This window comes from Cibotium barometz, chromosome 5, assembly GCF_041138505.1.
Source record: "Cibotium barometz isolate CiBa-2024 chromosome 5, ASM4113850v1, whole genome shotgun sequence".
Classification (NCBI taxonomy): Eukaryota; Viridiplantae; Streptophyta; class Polypodiopsida; order Cyatheales; family Cibotiaceae; genus Cibotium; species Cibotium barometz.
This window is the reverse complement of record NC_141050.1, coordinates 35,161,870-35,181,594: the sequence shown is the minus strand read 5'-3', so window position 1 is coordinate 35,181,594 and position 19,725 is coordinate 35,161,870. Positions and strand designations below refer to the sequence as shown.

Sequence of the window (19,725 nt, the reverse complement as noted above, 5' to 3'; positions counted from 1 at the left end):
AAAGTTACAATCATTTTGAGAAAAGCTGGCCATAACCAAGCTTAATTAGTTACTTTTATAATTTTTAGGTGCCCATGTGTAAACAAGGGCCATTTATATGTAACACATTTCCTCATAATGCAAAGAAACAATCCCCCTTTGTGCTAATTGCCTTCTCCTTGCTCCTTGCTCCTTGCTCTTTGCTCTTGTGTGTGTGTGTGTGTGTGTGTGTGTGTGTGTGTGTGTGTGTGTGTGTGTGTGAGAGAGAGAGAGAGAGAGAGAGAGAGTTTAGAGGAGATGTGCTTGATGTTCTTAGCACATGTGTGTTCCTCTTTATGCTTTATGTGAGAGCGTGTAAAGAGGTGAGCGAGGTGTGTCCTTGCAAGGATTGCAGAAATCTCTTGTTTTAGTAGCAAGAGGGAGGCTTGGAAGATTGGAGCTAGCTACCATTGGTGAAGCTTAGAATTCATGGCGATCCCAAGTTTGGAAGTAAGGTAAGTATCCCCACCATGACGATTGTTGCCCATTTCCTTTTCGTGAATGAGAGATTTTGGAGATCCCGAACTTGAAACCAAGGTAAGTATCCCTATGATGGTTGCTGCTCATTTCCTTTCCTTAGTGGATGAGACGAAATTCTTGACGGGGGTAAGTATCCCTATGATGGTTGTTGCTCATTTCCTTTCCTTAGTGAATGAGACGAAATTCTTAAGGGGATAGAAACGGGCCATAACACTCTATAATTACACTCGACACTTATGAAGAATGAATGAGCTAATTAATTACATTAGTGATGTATAAACTTGTACTTTTGTTTAGATCCAATGTGGATCTAGTTTCTAAGAAAGAAAAGAATGATAGAGAATTTAGTTTCAAGAGGAAAATCCACCAATGATGATAACCTAGGCAACCTCTACTTTGTTTTTGGATGAACCTTTTGTTCCTATGTGCTAAGCTAGAAAAGGTTTAAACCTAGTGGTATAGCCCATAACTGAGATATAATTGAGATTCAACATGCCAAAAAAAACAATCAAGGTAACATTATTTATTTTTACAAAGCACATTAGGTAGGGAGACTTACATATTAATTTGTTCTCTACGTAATAATGAGTTCAGTAAAGGTGCACTCAAGTCCCTCTTATCTATATTTTGGTCCATTAATGTCAGTGAATAATGTAAAATTCATGTGAAATTTTTTATCTCATTTTATATATTTGAAGAGATAGGGGTGCCTTTATAATTGGAAATCATTTAAGAAAATGTAGCACCAATTCTCATTTAGCGTTTTTACATCAACCAATGCAACTCGCAAAAAAAGGACTAATTTCTTTTAGTTCCCATAACACACATTTTTGTAACTAATTCTCATATATCTATTTTACATCAACCAATGCAACTTACAAGGACTAATTTCTTTAAGTTCCCATAGCATGAAGCGGTGGGAAATGTGGTAGTGTACAAAGCCTGCATGCCATTATCATGCATCCATCTTGGAGTACTAGTAGGAGGTTGGGAAGGAAATGCGGGGAATTGTATGGGGCGCCTACCACATTCTCTACCCACTCTCCATCCAATGTGTGGGATTGTATGGGGGGGCACCTACCACATTCTCTACCTCCTCTCCATCAAATGTGGGGCGTTGTATGGAGCACCTACCACATTCTCTGGCCCCTCTTCTCCATCCTAATGTGGGGGTGGGTTTATGTGAGTGAATCCAAAGCTTTTAAATTTGCGAGCCTACAACTCTCACAATGGGTAGACCACTCTCATATATCTATTTTACATCAACCAATGCAACTTACAAGGACTAATTTCTTTAAGTTCCCATAGCATGAAGCGGTGGGAAATGTGGTAGTGTACAAAGCCTGCATGCCATTATCATGCATCCATCTTGGAGTACTAGTAGGAGGTTGGGAAGGAAATGCGGGGAATTGTATGGGGCGCCTACCACATTCTCTACCCACTCTCCATCCAATGTGTGGGATTGTATGGGGGGGCACCTACCACATTCTCTACCTCCTCTCCATCAAATGTGGGGCGTTGTATGGAGCACCTACCACATTCTCTGGCCCCTCTTCTCCATCCTAATGTGGGGGTGGGTTTATGTGAGTGAATCCAAAGCTTTTAAATTTGCGAGCCTACAACTCTCACAATGGGTAGACCACTCTCATATATCTATTTTACATCAACCAATGCAACTTACAAGGACTAATTTCTTTAAGTTCCCATAGCATGAAGCGGTGGGAAATGTGGTAGTGTACAAAGCCTGCATGCCATTATCATGCATCCATCTTGGAGTACTAGTAGGAGGTTGGGAAGGAAATGCGGGGAATTGTATGGGGCGCCTACCACATTCTCTACCCACTCTCCATCCAATGTGTGGGATTGTATGGGGGGGCACCTACCACATTCTCTACCTCCTCTCCATCAAATGTGGGGCGTTGTATGGAGCACCTACCACATTCTCTGGCCCCTCTTCTCCATCCTAATGTGGGGGTGGGTTTATGTGAGTGAATCCAAAGCTTTTAAATTTGCGAGCCTACAACTCTCACAATGGGTAGACCAATAAAATGTGACCACCACCACATGTAGACTTCAAAGACAACCATGGATTGAGCAACTCTATGGAATTCTAGCTTCACTATGTAAGTAGAAGCATTCAAGGTCAATGTTGATGTTCCCAACGTACCAAAACAAGCAAGGTCGAGTTACTTTTCTCACGTTGGTTTTGTTGGTATTTATTGTATGATGTGAGCACGCTAGCATGACCCCACAAATCATGTGGTCGGGGGATCTGGAAGGCGGCATATATGGTGGAAGCGAGCTGAGAAGGTACCATCATCATTCATGTCTACATGAACACGAATCATCATTGCTCTAATGGTGCCAAACCCCCTTTCTGCAGATGCGCACTCGAGGGTCACACATGCTTTTTTACAGCCCGCGGTCTCTCTATCAATAAGCGTAGGCTCTTCCCCCCCTTGCAAAGGACCCTTTTGAACACAATCCACACCTTAGAAGGACTATTTTCACCCCAAGCTACCCACATTCTACATATATAACCCCATGTACAACATATATAACCCCATGGCCCTTGGACACCCATCACATGCATCACTATTCATACCAAAAAGTTGCCATACTATTTAACTTCTCGTCCACATCCAGTCGGTTCAACAACCTTGCCCATATGGATTCCCAACTTCATATTTCACATCGACATTTCACATCGACACTTGTGCTGCTAACCCTCAGCAACTTGTGCCTCGTGCATCACCTTCGTACCTCTCCACTAGTAAAATTGACCTATATAATGACATTCTTCATGGTGCTCAGTGGAGCCCTCACAGAACCTCGGGTTCTAAAGAGATTCCCTCATATTTCCTTTTCTTTTTGTTGTTTTCATGGACATGCATATATCATAGCATCGGTTTTTGTTTTATGGGGTTTACATCGCACAAAATGTATCATGTAAACTTGTAATGAGAATGCTTTTGTCACTACTTTCATCTATGAGGTCCGCTCCATCTATTATGTATGGGATATTATATGATGGATCATATGACAATACAATGCTTGAGTCAAGACCCACATGATTTCCCATATTAAAAATATCAGCAATTAAGTCCACTCCATCTATTGTGTATGGGATATGTCATATGATGATATAATGTTTGAGTCAAGGTAACCAATCCAATTAAGGGCTACCCCTAAGGTAGGTGCACTTTTCACCTAGCATGTTAGTGCCATTCTACACTTTCTACTAGTTGCTTGTACGTCATAAATCACAACAGAGCTTTAACAACCCCTCCAAAATACAAGATCAACCAAGCACACCATATTTTGCTCACAAATGAGACTTCTAATAGTAATTCTTGGAAACAAGTAGAGTTTGTAAAGCCCCAATTAACTCTAAAGGCCTAATTGTAAAATTATGGGTCCAGTGACTTCTTCAAAAAAAGGAGGTATAAAAGATCTCACATAGGTTGATTCTCTTCATAACATTAAAAGAATATTGATAAGCTATCACCAAACCCAATTATAAAAAGTAATTATAAGGAACCATTGAAAAGGAAACACCATAGTAGCAACATAAGTATATGAACTCAATGCAGCCTCTGCATGTGTCTCTTTCCTTTTTTTTGAACAATTAAGGTCTTTATTGTTTGCCTTTATATTCAAGCTTTACATTTTAGAGACAACAGTGTGTGGTTTGCTATTAACAAAGCATTCTTGAACTTTACAACATTCAATGTGCTTGATAAATTCAATTATGTCCTTTTGATATTTGAGCTTTTATACATGAGAGTCAATAATGCATGCCTAGATATCAACAACAAAACATTTTTTACTTTTGTGACCTTTGATGCTTGATAAATGGACGTGTGCACTAACATAGTGCTTAATGTGTGGTCTTATTATACCTCATTCAAAAAATTATTCTTGAGAAAAGTAACGTGGACCCTAAGCATAAAGATATATGATAAAGTAACGACAATGTGGACCCAACAAACAAATTTTATCATACTTTAGAATGGAAAAAGGTTATAGCACCTACTTGCACTTAACATCATAAGTAATGCAAAGTTTTCTTGCCAATCATTGACTTTTTATAAAATAGCAATATTGAATAAATCTACATATTATATTTTAAATATTATTGCATTCTTAAAAAATCAAATCAAAAGGACATGTTCTACAACTAATAGTGTAATCTTACTTAAAAGAATATTTTGGCCTATAGCAAAAATGATTTAATAAGTGACTTAGTTTTTTGGTTAAACCGCATAATAGTGCACATACATTACACAAAATGTAGGCAAAGGTGTAAGAATGAACTATGGTCCTAACTCTATAAGCTATGGTATATTATAGTATCATGAATTTGTTAATCTTAAAAAGGATTTTACAGATTAAGCCTACTCCTTGTCCTCGTCATACAACCCTGTTAATAGGCCTCTTTTTATGTATCACATTAAAACAAGAAAGAAATGCTATAGTGAATGATCCCTATTCATTCATGTTGATAGGCCATAATTCTTTACAAAAACAATAAAATAAAATGTAACCTCCTCTAACGTAAACATATAGATTCCTAGTAAGGTCTCCAATTGGGATTCACGCGGAGTGTATACATTGAATGGGGATACCCTTCTTGATCAAATAATGGGGTTGTCTACAATCACTGTTCACAATCAACATAACCACACTCTATTAATTTTCTTAGATATTTAAAATCTATACTAGTGTTTAGAAAATAGATACCTGCCATGTGGCAATGTGTGGCATGCCTTCATTTCCTTGCTATTAGTCTAGTTATAAGTTAAGGTCTCAAGAGATGGGTGGTTGAGTTCTTGGTGAAATGGCAATCGACATTTAAACATTTAGTGCACTTGAATGAATTTGGAGAGCTGAGTGGGAAGAGATTGAGGAGTGGAAGGGTAAGAGCTATAGGCAGTGAATGGTTAAAAGGCTAAAGGGGTTGTGATTTGTAGTGCCTAGTTGTAAAGATGAGTGTTTTGAATCATATGGTGGAAAGTCATGGAATGCATAAGATGGTCGATCTAAAAGCATGAGCTAGGAGACCCAAGGCACAAGATCACATTTCTCACTAGTTTCTTTCCCTATTCACTATCTTGTGCTCCTAAGTAACCCTTTGATTATCCCTTTATTAATAGTTGAGGAATCATCTATTTTCTATATGCATAAGCTTTTATCAGTTACTTTTTCCAAGGACCACTTTCCTTAAGTTCTTACCCTTATTTGCTCCTATCATCAAGGCACGTGTTGTGAGAAATTTGAGTCCTCCCAATATAATAACTATTCCCTCATTAATGAGCACCCATAGGATCAAAAATGCCTTGGTGGGGGGTTCACATGGAAATGTTGGCTTATGAATATTCTTGAAGGTAGTGACAATGTGATCAGGCATGCTCTTAAGTAGCACAACTATGGCATCATCATGAGACACGGGGTGGTGCACTAATGTGGCTGATACCTCATTCATGGGACTTTTCATGTGATTAATGTCAGTGGCAAAAGAACCAAATCGTTTCATCTTTAACTCAAAGAATTCAATTTTGAGTGCAACAAATTTTGAATTCTTCCCTTTTGTCCCAAAAAGTTCTCCTACACATAAAATGATGATTGAAGATCATAAATGTGATGTACGTAATTATCACTGAAAGCTAATGAAATGATGGTGAATGCCTTATCATCTCTGATCATACAATTTCTCCTTCTCTAGTATTTTCCTTTTTCTCCTTCCCATCGGTTATATTTTATATGCTCTCTCCTTGGATAGTATTTTATTTTCATATACGAGATACAAAATCCATGGCCATCAAACTTATCTAGATGCACGGAATGAGATGCCATGATGAAAATGAGGGAAGGCTTACCTCCTAGTGAATGATTCCAAGGGCAGTGTCTAACAAGTGCATGGTTGTGCTAAAATTTTGGAAAAAAACCCTAGTGGTTTTGTAAAATGATAGTAATAGAGTTTGCATTTGGTTTTAAGAACTTTCTTTTTGGGCTTTGAAATGAGCTTGGCGTCCTTGATTTGCTTTGGAGATGGGGACATCATATAGTGAACAAATCATTGATTTGGAGAGGCTTAATGAGGGTTGTAATGATTTTAAAAAAATGAAAACAACCTCATACAATGATGTAGATGATCCTTTATGTTAGCTTGAAGCTCGAAATGCCAAGGATTAGCTTGATTCGGGAATGCTAATTAATGTAATTAGTATTAAAGACTCATGCAAAAAATTGATCGCTTTGGAGTGAACAATTGTGTATGCTAATTAATGTAATTAGCATTAAACACTCTCTATTTTTAATTTGGGTATGCTAATTAATGTAATTAGCATTAAACACTCTCTGTTTTAATGCAGAAAATTGATCACTTTGGAGTGAATAATTGGAGGTTTTAATCATAGCTCAAATTAATTTTTTTGAAGTAGGCATGTATAGCACCCTCTAAAGTAGTGCTTAAAACCTTGAGACACCGTAAAAAATCCACTTAATTTAATGTTAATCTCTCTATCTCAGGAGGCATCTTTTGAGACCAAAATAGAGAAAGAAATGATTGATGATGCAACTGAAATACCCAACCATTGCTCTCAAAATTTCATGAGGACCGGAATCGCTAACAAGTGTGCATAGCCGAATTTGACAATGAACAAGTGATAGTACTGATCTCGCCCCTCTGTGAAGAATCACGTCGCCATTGCCTGTAGAGTGAATTGCTGAAGAAATTATTTGTTGGATGATGAGCTTTGTCAAAGCATAGAATAATCCTTTGTATGCTGGAAGCTCCTCCTTTGCTCTAAGTCTAATAGAAATGCCTCAAACTCTGGAATTAAGCTGATTAAGGACACGGAATAAATGGCAGAATTAGCTTAAGTAATTAGATACTAATCAAAATGTTTTAATTAGCATGATTGGGCTCATCTAGGATGAAAACGGGGCTCTTATACCAATTGTGAAGCATCGCATTGCAAACATTGAGTAGCTATGGCGGATCATAACATGAAGAAAGCATGATTAGCAACATGGATTAGAGTTAATGATGAAGATTAGAGCTCAATAGAGCACTAATAGAACATAAACCACATTACTTTATTCATAAAATGGGGCTTCTTTTAAATCCACATTACAAGCATATGGAGCCAAGCTTGATTCCCCCAAAATCTTGCACTATTCTCTCCATTTGACACACTTTTATCTTCCTCCCAGAATGTAGGCCTTTTGCTAGATTCATAGTGGGCTGATTTGTTCCTACTCCCACCTAGGTTACTAGGTCGGTGGAAGCATGTTAATGTGCTATACTTTTTTAGGTTTTTAGCAGTGCTTTTTAGTAGTGCTAACATAAAAAATGGGCATGTGGTAATTTTTTTGCAAATAAAATTAGAACTTTTTGAAGATTAAACATAAAGATTCTCTTATCCAAGATCTTTCCAATGATGTGTAGCATGATAGGAACTTTTGCATTTGGGTCATCTTTGGATCCAAAAATCATTAGAAAAAGTCATGCTAACTAACACCTGTCCCGGACACAAAAAAGTGTAGCATGTTAACATGCTTCCACCCGGTAATTACTTTCTTATTGCCTTTTATCTCCCCAAAATCTAGGCCTTTTGCTAGATTCATGGTACTCCCACTTGATTTTATAGAGATTCTTAAGTAGAATATATGGTAATTACTTTCTTACTGCCTTTTACAAATCTTGATGGACTCTATGGACTAACACGCATTTGGCTAAATGACTCCACATAGTGATGGGTAATGCTTGCACTCCCAACAAGAAGGTCCATCAATTAGAGGAGATGTTCCGAGAATTGGTCTCCTTCTTGAGAATCTCCTTCATTTGGTTTTTCTTTGATCATCATGTTTGTTTGAGTGTTGGCTTGAGTCTTCTTTTTGTTCTAATAATCTTTCTCCATGGCTTTGTTTGCCACTAAATTGCCCTTTACTCTAAATGCTTGTTAAGGTTGGGTCGGGTAGATTTTGCAAGGTAGCCAACAATGAGCTGAATGCTTCCAAGGTCATGCTCTTGAGAAAGATTGCTATGGCATATCTTCCTCATCCGCTAGAGCTCCAATAACACATGCAAGTTATTGCATGACACTTTTCATTTTGTTTAAGTGAGCTTGAAGTGACTCACTTTCCTTGTACATTCTCCATATAATATATGACAAATCCATGACTCAAAACTCTGCAAGATTTATTCTATCGTATTTTCATCACCACTACTAAAAGAGGGTTTTGGAAGCTTTTCTTTGATCGATGTTCCCCTCTTTTGATGCAGTCATACACCAAAGCTTGTCTCAGACATTACTAGACATTATCGAAGATGTTCAAATGCCATTATTGTTGGGAAAGCACTAATTCCCTATTGGGAAAGCACTAATGCCCTATTGGTGATACACAAAATGGGTGTTAATGTGGTTAGGGTAACATGTCACTCTAATATGGTTAGAGTGACATGTTATTGGACAACCAATAACACTGTTATATCAAAATTTTTGGTGTTGATTGCATGATTTCACCATGTGTCACCTTTTTATTGGTTTATCAATCGAACAACTAATAATGTTGTTATTTGGATCACCAATTGGATGGTGGTTAGCTAAGATTGTGTGAGTCACTGGTTATTGAAATTCCAAGAACATATGTTACTGGAGCTTGTCAACGTTCTCGCAGTGAAACCTCTTGTACTGTAAACTGTTGAGTTTTTTTTATAATTTTTCCATATCCAAAGGTTTAATTGGAATTGAATGCATGTAATTCCATGTGGCTATCAACTCCCAATTGCATTAATTTTTGTTGATTTTTTGGCTGTTAATATCTTAACTCTCCTTATCACTCAGTAAATATTGAGAGGTTCTTGTGTTTTTTTGCTTGTTTAATCAAATGAGTCACTAACCTATTTATCTATTGCAAAAACAACAACAAAATCAAGAAAAAAATGAAAATATAAGCTCTATGTTAAGCCTAAAACCTATTGTGCAATAAAAAATGCAAAAATCTCTTAGATTTGAAGATGTCAAACTCATGTTGGCCAACCAAGCCCAAAAGGAAGAGACATACCACTTTCCCTTTGAAGAGGAACTACCACTTTCCCTTGAACCATAAGAAGGAGACCATGAAAAGGAATCCAAGGAAGAATTAATAAATGATGATGCAAGCTAGGCATTGAGAGTGAAAAAACTAAGAAGTCAAAAATGGAAAAGACGAGAACTTGCTTGTACTTCAATTCATGAAGGCCCAGCATTGAGAGTGAAACTAAGAATTTAAAAATGGAAAAGGCATGAAAACTTGCTTGTACTTCAACAAGGGAAAGCAAGATGTGTTCAAAAGATCTATATGATCCAACATCCATGTGCAAGACACATTAGTCTATGTGAACCTTAGTCTGGATGATTCTAAGGTTAAAAGCTTTTGTAATAGTTAAAGGCATCTTGGTTAAAGTGTAGGTGGTACCTCCTAGAATTAAGCCAAATTTAACTAACGTGAAGAGGTGGAGATAATGAAGGAGAAGTGGAAAAAATCAAGGGATTCTAGGCGCCTACTTTATGAGGCATATTTAGGTATAGCATACACACCCTTCCATAATATGCATCTTTATGATAATAGAACTATGTTCTTACTTTGTGGACAATACACTATTTTGAAATTTCTCTAACCTTTAGACATAAAACATATATACTTATTAATTTTAGAAAATTAAGCTAGTTTATGGCCTTAAAGTTGAAGGCAAGGGGAAGTCTTCAAATTTCAACCTTGGGCCCATCATAGAAGGGGTGAAAAATGTAAATTTGCTATGCTAAAAAAAATTGCCGTTCACATAAAAAAAGATGCAGCAACCTTCACAAAAAGGGCACTCGTATGATCAATAAAACTATACTTTTTACGAATATACATGGGAAATATATATATATATATATAACGTAAATATGTTTGAAAATTATTGGTTCTATAAAATATCATTGAAAGGTAACATTTAGCCCATAAATTGGAAGGCAAATTAAAAAAACACCACCGTCTCCTCTTTCCTCTTCCTGACAGAAGAAGGAACCTCTATAATGAAAAAATAAAAATCCTTTAATGGAGGACAAAGCACCTCTACAGTATTAAAGGCATGTGCCAAAAAAAAAAACTTCATATACTTCATCTTTAAGGTTACAACCTTGCCATGCAGTAAATACAACGCAGGAAGTTGAGAGAATTCATTTTGAAGATTCTGATCCGAATAACCATTCATCTAAGATGGCCCGTCATTACACAAAATTTCCCATCCTTATTTGTCACCTCAACTTGCTTTCTCTCTCCTCTAATCAACATGCAGGCAGACAAACACAGTATGGTGCTGTTGTGAAAGAGGCTTTACAACTTTTTTCTCACATGACCTAAGCTTAGTAGCTCTTGCTGCATAACACTCACTGACACCATATGCCCCAACCCAAGCCCACATGGTGACCATCAGAAGTGCAAACCAAACATGGGAACTATCTCTGACATCATCTCTTTAAGCTCCTCTGGTTTCAGCACTTCATCATTATTCACCTGCAGGTAAAAAGACACAGACTCATACATGTAAGAATCCACTTGTGCACATATCCACACTTATCTATGTATCACAACATGCATACATGCCCTATTCATGGATGTACCACAATTTCACAAACACAATCACAATGTAAAATCTAGCTTAACATTATAAACAGCAATGTAGCTCCCGAGCTGCATACCTTTACAACAATTGTGTTGAGAATGTGATCACCAACTGAAGTTAGATTGGCATTGACAATCTCGAATTTCAGGGCTTCTAGTGCTCTTGTCAGCTGCACTAGGACCCCCGGGCCCTTCTTGCAATGTATTCGGAGGTGGTAAGTATTCTCCTCCATGTTGGAGACATCCAACTGCAAAGAATCCAAACAACATCAAAAGCCCCATGAGTCCCATTCAGCCAACATGGTGATAAATGCTATAATACATGTTCTACCACGAAAACGCACTTGACAAGGATAGCATACACCCGCATTAGTGAGATAAGAAGGCTCTTATACCTCTAAAATCTTGTGGCAAGGGGGCTTGACATCCAAGCCCTCATTTGTGCCATCAGACAATCCCTCTTGGACACCATCTTTGCCCGTTTGTAAGGTAAGGATATCATTTTGCATATCTTTCACTTGCTTTTGAAGATCCTGGACATAGCCTATAGCATCACCCACTATTGAAGCTTTGTCCATCTGCAAAAACAAAACCAAAGTGAGTTATCTAAGGTTTTATAAAACACATTAACAGACGACTGTTTCCCAAGATGCAGAAGAATAATAATGCTACAAGCTCTCACAATGTGCTTATTGTGGGGGTCAAACAAGCTACCTTGCTTATTTTGGGTACAATTGCCCTCAGAGAGTAAAGTCTTTCATTGAGTTTCTTTCTTCTCCTTCTCTCGGACACAAGGTTCTTGGACGTGGCGACTTCGCCATTGGGACTGAGCTTGTCACCCTCCCCATCTTCCATGGCATCACTGTAATCAGAGGATTCCAACTGCTTCTTAAGGTCATTCGCAGATTTGGGTCTCTTTAGCCCCCGCGATACAGGCAATGAAGGCAATTGCATGCTGACTGTTGGTGACCCTTTTATCTCACTTGGGGAAGAAGAAGCCATTGGGGTCACTCTAGTATGTTCTTCTTTGCTTCTATCTCCACACCAGCTCAATCTTACCTGGTTACCAACTTGGACCTTCTCTGAGGTGACTTCATGGATTTCTTGTTGGTGGTGATTATGATCATTTTGGATCAGAGAGAGGAATTCATGGGGTCTCCAAGATGGTAAAATTTCTTCTGTGGGCAAGTTCCAATCATCACAGATCATTTCCATGGCCGGAGAAGGTGTGCCACTGAGGAACATATCTTGATCTAGAGAGTTCAGCATGGAGGGGCTATCAAGGAGGTCCAAATCTTCAGCTGAAATGGTGGTGGTAGTGGTGGTGGTGGTGGTGGGGGTGGGGGTGGAGTATGAGCTATGGTCATGCACAAGCCCATGAACATGACCATGGACATTGCCATGGCTATGGAGGGCATCAACACCGATGCGTCGAGTTCCACCAAGCAATGGGCGCAGAGCCCTCATGGACTCCAGAAGCTTGTCACACTGAGAAGAGTTCTGGAATGCATGGATGCTGGACATATTCACAGAGATGGGTGATTGGCGAAATGCACAGGGAAGCTAGAACCCAAATGGGGCAAGCATGATAGAAAGGAGGCGAGAGGGGATGATAGGCGAAATGCACAGGGAAGCTAGAACCCAAATGAGGCAAGCATGATAGGAAGGAGGCGAAGTAAGAAGAACTGCGAGAGAGATAGCTAGGAAGCGAAGCAAAGCAGAAGAAGTGCGAGTCTTCAGCCATCCAGTGGAAAGCAAGGGATATTTAAAAACAAAAATACGAAGGGGCAAGAAAGCCGCCAAATTTGGCGGTGTGCACGCCGAATTTGGCAGGATTCGGAGAAAAACGCCCGGCCAAATCTGGCGTGCCGCGTACTTCTTTTGCTTTTTTCCATTGTTTTTTTTTTGGGTGGCTTTTTTTTGTGGTGGCGGGCCCCGCGCAGGCTGGCGCCCGTACACATTTCAACACTTATTGCTTTCAAGCTGCATACCTGTGACGCCCGGACATTAACTCCCCATTTCTGCGCGTGGTGTTATTTTTGGGCCCCGGGGCCCGGGCCCCACGTTCTCCTGGCCAGGTCCTTATCAATGAAACTTTTAAAGACCCAAACTATGGACCTTTTGCACCTTCATTATTTATGATAATGATTGATCATGATGCCTTTAGAGAACTCCATTTTTTTAATATTTTATTTCCTCTTATTATTGCTCCCCAAAAAAAAGATCTCCATTTTTATATTTTCTCTCCTATTTCACATTTGTGCCAAAAATGACTCGTGACCATTTTGATTATCCCCATTGGGGTCCAATGCGTTTACATTATCCCAAGCTCAACCACTCACTCCTTGATCAAGTAATCAAGATACCTTGGGATGTGTGTTTACTTCTTCTTCTTCTTCTTCTTCTGCTTGGGGAAGCAAATATATACAGTATTGATAAAGGAAAACCTTTACAAAAAGTTCACTTCTCTAAGATACGAACAGATTCATCATCTACTCCTTTGATATGGAATGCTAAAATAATCAAGCTACTTTGGGATGTATGTTTACCTTTTCACCACTTTGATCTTAGTTTTTGGTCTAATGCCCTTAAAGAGGAACTTGCAAGCAAGACGTTGATAGCCTTTAAGCAAAAAGAAACCATTTGTTGCATTTGCTTCTCAAATATCTAGGGCCTAGGAGCATCCATTATGGAATAAACTTCCGCCTGCCACTCATCTATTGTATCCACTAAGAAAGCTTTAGAAAGAAAAAAAAAAGCTTTTGATAATTTGGAAGTAAGTTGACATAAGGCACACAAATGCATCTACGATTAATTCCCCATGGCAAAAGATGTTTCCCTTCTACTAGTTCCACTAGTTTAAACATAGGCATTTATAAAGTGTCATTCAAAATGTATAGGCTAATATGCATGTTCTTTTAACAATTTGTCGAAAATAAACACATTTTTTCACATATAAGCTCTAATAAAATAACCCTCACAAAGAAATGCATGGACCATGTAAAACATTGTTTTTATTAGATTCTAAACAGTTTAACACAAAAAAAAACCAAGTAGATGCATTTTTTATCTTCTAACATACATAAACCCAATGATTAATAAGTAGGGTAATGTTCATAGTTACATGTGGAGATATGTTTGCTCATATTTTATTATAATTTAAGGGACACAAAGATGGATGAATGCGGGTTTATCAATAAATAAAGATAAGGCCAATATCATATAGTTCATGTAAGAATTTCCTCCTTAATTTTGAGTCTGACTATTTACATGTAAATGACTTTCCATTAGCCAAATTTGTCCATAGGAAGTGGATTGAATGTTCAAGGGATGCCTTGTTCAATCCTGAACACAATCATTGTGTATTCGAGAGAAACTTGGTGGGAGTTTCAAATTGCATAGTTAAAATATAGTTCATTTCTTTGTGACAAGCTACTCTAGATTATGCAATTCATTGGCTAGGTCTTCTTTAAATGTTTGTAAGATATTTCACCTACCTTAACACATTCAATATACATACCAAGCTTTATAAAAGGTGGTGAAGAGAGAAAGTAGAAAATGTAGAAGTCCACATTATTTGCATGGACTTGGGAGGATTTTTATAATTTTGAAAGTTAGATTGTGTGCAACAAGGTCTTATACATATGCTACTAAGTTAAGAAGTTAAGATTGCAATTTGAATTTACCACTTAGATGTGCATTTGCTACATATTTTTCCTTTTTTGAAATATTTATATATATTAACATAACTACTTTCACAAATACGTCATACTGTTGCCTTACCAAATCATCCTGCATTTACAACTTGGTATAGCAGACAATAGCTGCAAAACAATACCATGGGAACCAAAAACCAATGTTGCCATACACACCATTCTAGCCTTCATAGTTTAACAACATACAAACCAACTTCCACGCCTCATCTTCTTCTCTCTGAAGAATGACTAGTCCCATCTCAGCTAGCTGATACCCAAGTTGCATGCCAAAGTATAAGAGGGCAAAGATAGTAGCCCCTTTTGGAGACTCACCAACAAACTCATCTCCTTTAGCCCACACTCTGATATATCAAGTCTTCCTTTAGTGGAGCTCCACAATAGCAAAAAAAAGTCTCTTTTTTCTGTTTGGTCTTCTTATACCACCTGAGAGTTTTAGGTTTGGCTTAATAAATTACCCCTTTTTGAGCACACTTAAGAAAACATGGTACATCATAAGCATTGCCCAGTATGTGTTGAGTCATCCCTAGCTTGCCAAACATTATCTATTAAAAGTAGCAATACTTAACACCCAATTACAATAGCCTTTGTAAAGCCTTATCATTTTTTATCTTATTCACAGTTATAAGAGCTACACACTTGGCTTTACACACCCTTTTCACATGCTCACTATCCAAACCTTGCTCAGTCCGTATATGGAATATCATGTTGTTCCTAGTAAATAGCCTTATCTTTGAGACGATAGAGTACCTAATCATGGTTATTATGAGTTTAAGTTTTTCCTCCTCTTTAATCTCTTTCCCAATCAACCAACTTGCCCATTTGGATCTAATTCCCAATTTCAAAAAAAATCCATTTGTTCATATGAGTCCAAAAGCTCCTTATTGTTGTTGGGCATGCCCAAAAAAGGCATGTCCAAAAGCTCCTTATTGTTGCTGACCATTTGTTCATATGAGTCCAAAAGCTCCTTATTGCCAGGCATGTCTCCCATCCTCCAAAGCAGACATGCATCTAGGGCAAGCACCTGAGGTAAAATTCCTCTTGACTAACTTGTACCCTAAGGGCAAATCCCACAATATTACTTTCCACATTAAAAAAATATACATCACTTGGAGATATATATATCTTCCACATCAGTAAACTGCCATCTAGCCTTCCAAGTGGAGAGCCCCCATTTAACCCTCCATATTTTATTACAATAATGTGTATTCTGGCTGGAAGCACATATTTTATTACAATAATGTGTATTATGTATAGTATCAAAGTGGTGGAAGATAAACTTAGGGAGAACCCATTAAGCTAACACCAGTTTTTCAACCATCTCTCCCTATTGCTTGTGCTGAGGAGATTTGGATATTCCTCTCTCACTAGTCTCAAAGAAGTTCTCTAAGTGAAGATCATGTCTCTAACCCTGTAAAGGTCCCTCCCATAAGCCACCAACGTACATGAGCCCCTTGCTATTCAACCTCTTGGTAGCACTAAGGGGGGGAGCAATGGGACCACTAGGTGTGTAAGAATTACATGTGACTCTAGTAGAGCCATTCCAACATACTAACTATATGTTTTCCTTCCATATTCTGAATATGAAGTTACAGAAAAGGGCTACGTTAATTTTGATAAGGGCATGAGAAAAAATCTTATCTGCTCAACCAATCAAGGCCTTGCCAAATGCCTTTGCCCTTTTTTACCCAACATTTTCTCTACTCTAAGAATCTAGGTAATCCTTGCCTTAGCATGTAGAGGTAGAAATAAAATACCTAAACCCCCAAAAAACTTTAGGTATGCACACTTTGTCTCAAGCCAGTTAGGAGAGGCAAACCTTTTATGACCCTCCTAATTTTTCCACAAGAAGTTTCTTATCTTGGCCATAAACCTGTTCCAATGGCTTTTCTTAAAGTCTATGAAATAGGGCATACGAATAAAATGTACACATTAAGGATTGAATTAACCAAGTCCAGTCTTGCATGAAATGGGAGCACCACTCCTTCCCCCTTTTTAACGACTCTATCCAATGCCCAGTTGGCCAATTGTTCATACGTCACTTCCTACCCCCATTAGTGCACCTAGGTGTTTTAAAGTTTCCCCCTTGTTGATCACTTGGCAGCCCATATTTTGGCATCAAAGGAATCCTCCTCCATCAAGCTAATAAGCCTGGATACATGGAGCCATCCTAAAACCAAAGCCCAAATGTGAGTCCAAAGATACATGTAACCTCGCCTTGATAAAAGCGTGTTAATCTGACAATAATCACTTTTGTCCAAATCTTATACACTACAAACATAAGGGAAATGGGCCTCCAATGAGAGAAAGAGTCATATGCTACTTGTTTAGGTATTAGCTTATGATCCCTTATTTGAATACCTTGTCTAGCTCCCCATCCAAGAAAGCTATTGTCAAGGTTTAAATCAAGATTACCTTAAGGGAATGGGAAAAGGCTATAAGAAATTCAACTGATAGACCATGCCAGCTAGGAGTCTTTTCTTTCCCAAGCAGGCAGAGGGGCCTGCTAGCTTTCATCTATGGCCAAAAGCCTCTCTATCCATGTAGCTTTGTCTCAGGAGGAAAAACTTTATGTAATCCTCCTTCAAACTTTTGCCCAAATAAACAACCCACCTTTTTACAACCTCCCTTGGTTAATTTTTGACCATTTAACCTTTTCCTCCTTTATGTGTCCCACTATCTCCCCCTTCTTGGGTTCCTTGAAAACTTTAAATGCATTCTTCATAATCCATTTATTGTTTTGAAAAGTTGTTATTTTAGCACTTGCTAACCCTTACTTTCCTAACTGCTCATCCATACTAGCCAGAAGTTTTTGGCATTCCTTATACTCGATCTTTTTTACCCTGACAGAGATTCTATTTGCCTCTTCTTCTCTAAGCATCCCCACCTAAGCTCTATTTTACCTCTAGATTTTCTCTTTTCTTTTTCCTTAATCTTCCCCACCTATTTGATGGTGCCCTGCATTTCATGAACAAACCAATTCCAAGACCCACTATTGAGCCCTACTTCTTAGGTTAATAATAGCTTTTAAGGTTAACTCTTCAAACAAAGGATCTTTCAGGAGGAATTATTGACCAAAAGTTTCCTTTTAGGAAACCCCCTAAACTTCGCCTCTCCCCAAGATTTTACTCTCCATTTCCACTTCATAGGCATATGATCAGATAATGCAAAGGAGGCACATACTTGAATGATGGATCCAACAGCCTTGATGGCTAAAGAATGATGGATCCAATAGCCTTGATGGCTAAAGAAAACCCTAAAAGGAGTTAGGGTACTGAAGACTAAAATAAGTATGTCCTGGTTCAACTTCCTAGCTACCCACCATCTCTCTACCATCCACAAGACCCAATAATGAAGACGTTTCCCAACAGACTTCCTCCTTAACCACCATTAAGACAATGCTAACCCCTCTTTTATCAATGTGAGTTTTTACCATGTTAAAGTCGTCTACAATGATATAATGACTTGAGACATTAAGACGCTTTATCTAGTCCCATATTTGACTCCTTACTTTATAATTATGAGCCGCATACACATTAACCAGCCATACTCTTTCATCTTCTAACCATAAGTCTAAAACTAGTATCCTACAATAATACAGGGTTTCAAGTTTTTGTGCACCATGGAACATACCCCCCTATATCCTTCTTAAGAACCCCCATAGAAGATTTTCCAGTGTTTGTAACTCTGTTTTCTTTCTACATTGGCACCAAAAAGATTATGTTCTGAGATGTTAATAACATGTGCATTCCATTCTCCTATCAGCCCTCCAAAAGACATCCCTTTTGGATTCGTCTTTAATCCCCTTGACATTCCATGTCACACCAAAAAACCATTTTATTTACTAATTATTCATTGAAATGTGGGTGGAACTATATCCTCATCTTGAGCTTCCCCCCCATAGATTAAAAAAAAAGATTATGTTCCTAGATGTGCATTGCATTCTCCTATCAGCCCTCCAAAAGGCATCCCTTTTGGATTCGTTCGTTAATCCCCTTGAGATTCCATATCACACCAAAAAAACCCTTTTCTTTACTAAGGATTCATTGAAATGTGGGTGGAACTATATCCTCATCTTGAGCTTCCCCCCCATAGATTCAGAAGCAGACTTGTCCTTTCCCTATTTCAATATTTCCTCTTGCCATCTCAATTTTTCCATTATAGAGGTGTCATTGTCATCCCTCTTAAGTAGATCAAATGAATTCTAAAAAAATAAATAGTCTGATCATTCTTTTTTCTTGACACCATGATGATATTTCCCCTCCCCCTTTTCTAGCCTCACCTTTTATTTGTCTGAAATTGAGGCCCTTGCTTTTGTCTTTACTGAATTTCTTCCATTTATTTTTATAGTTACCCCACTCACCTTCTTCATCTTACGATAATTTCTCTTTCCGTTTATCTTTACTTACTGTCTAAGTGGAATTTGTAGGTTGCATCCTGCAATGAGGAACCTTGCTACATATGTTTTTAACAAATCTAGTTAAAGCCTTTGAGGGTTGACATTCTAATTTTCTTTCTCTATCAATTGATATCATACTTACTAACATTTTATCTTCTTTCATTAGATTTAGAAAACAAAATGATTTTCTTTCTCTATCAATTGATATCATACTTACTAACATTTTATCTTCTTTCATTAGATTTAGAAAACAAAATGATACAAACCTTTTACAAATAATTATTTTTCCTTCATAATTCCAGTACCGTATGGCATGACCGTATGGCATGGTGAGAAAGAATATATATAACCAAAATTAATCAATTATAATGCGCACATTTGATTTTTAAAGCTACTTAGTCATTACAAAATAAAGGCATAAGAGGAAAGTGAAAAAGTAAATTATTATTGCATTGATCA

The 19,725-nt window shown here is 37.9% G+C and overlaps 1 protein-coding gene across 1 annotated transcript; it reads right to left on the bottom strand.

Annotated features, from left to right (window-relative positions):
• Positions 1–10,624: 10,624 nt before the first annotated feature.
• On the bottom strand, positions 10,625–12,899 carry LOC147638410 (uncharacterized). The gene is made up of 4 exons (XM_086798340.1): positions 11,869–12,899; positions 11,550–11,732; positions 11,232–11,402; positions 10,625–11,046 (listed from the first exon to the last, which is right to left on the bottom strand). The coding sequence occupies exons 1-4, from the start codon at positions 12,676–12,678 to the stop codon at positions 10,963–10,965; spliced, it is 1,248 nt and encodes a 415-aa protein (XP_086654466.1). The 5' UTR covers positions 12,679–12,899; the 3' UTR covers positions 10,625–10,962.
• Positions 12,900–19,725: the final 6,826 nt, after the last annotated feature.

What these genes read in the sequence shown, in the direction of transcription:
- LOC147638410 (XM_086798340.1), bottom strand. Translation starts at nt 12,678, where the DNA reads ATGTCCAGCATCCATGCATTCCAGAACTCTTCTCAGTGTGACAAGCTT. An exon ending in TTGTACCCAAAATAAGCAAG is followed by an intron (nt 11,733 to 11,868) that starts GTAGCTTGTTTG and finishes TTGTTTTTGCAG; the next exon opens with ATGGACAAAGCTTCAATAGT. An exon ending in TCAACACAATTGTTGTAAAG is followed by an intron (nt 11,047 to 11,231) that starts GTATGCAGCTCG and finishes TTTTACCTGCAG; the next exon opens with GTGAATAATGATGAAGTGCT.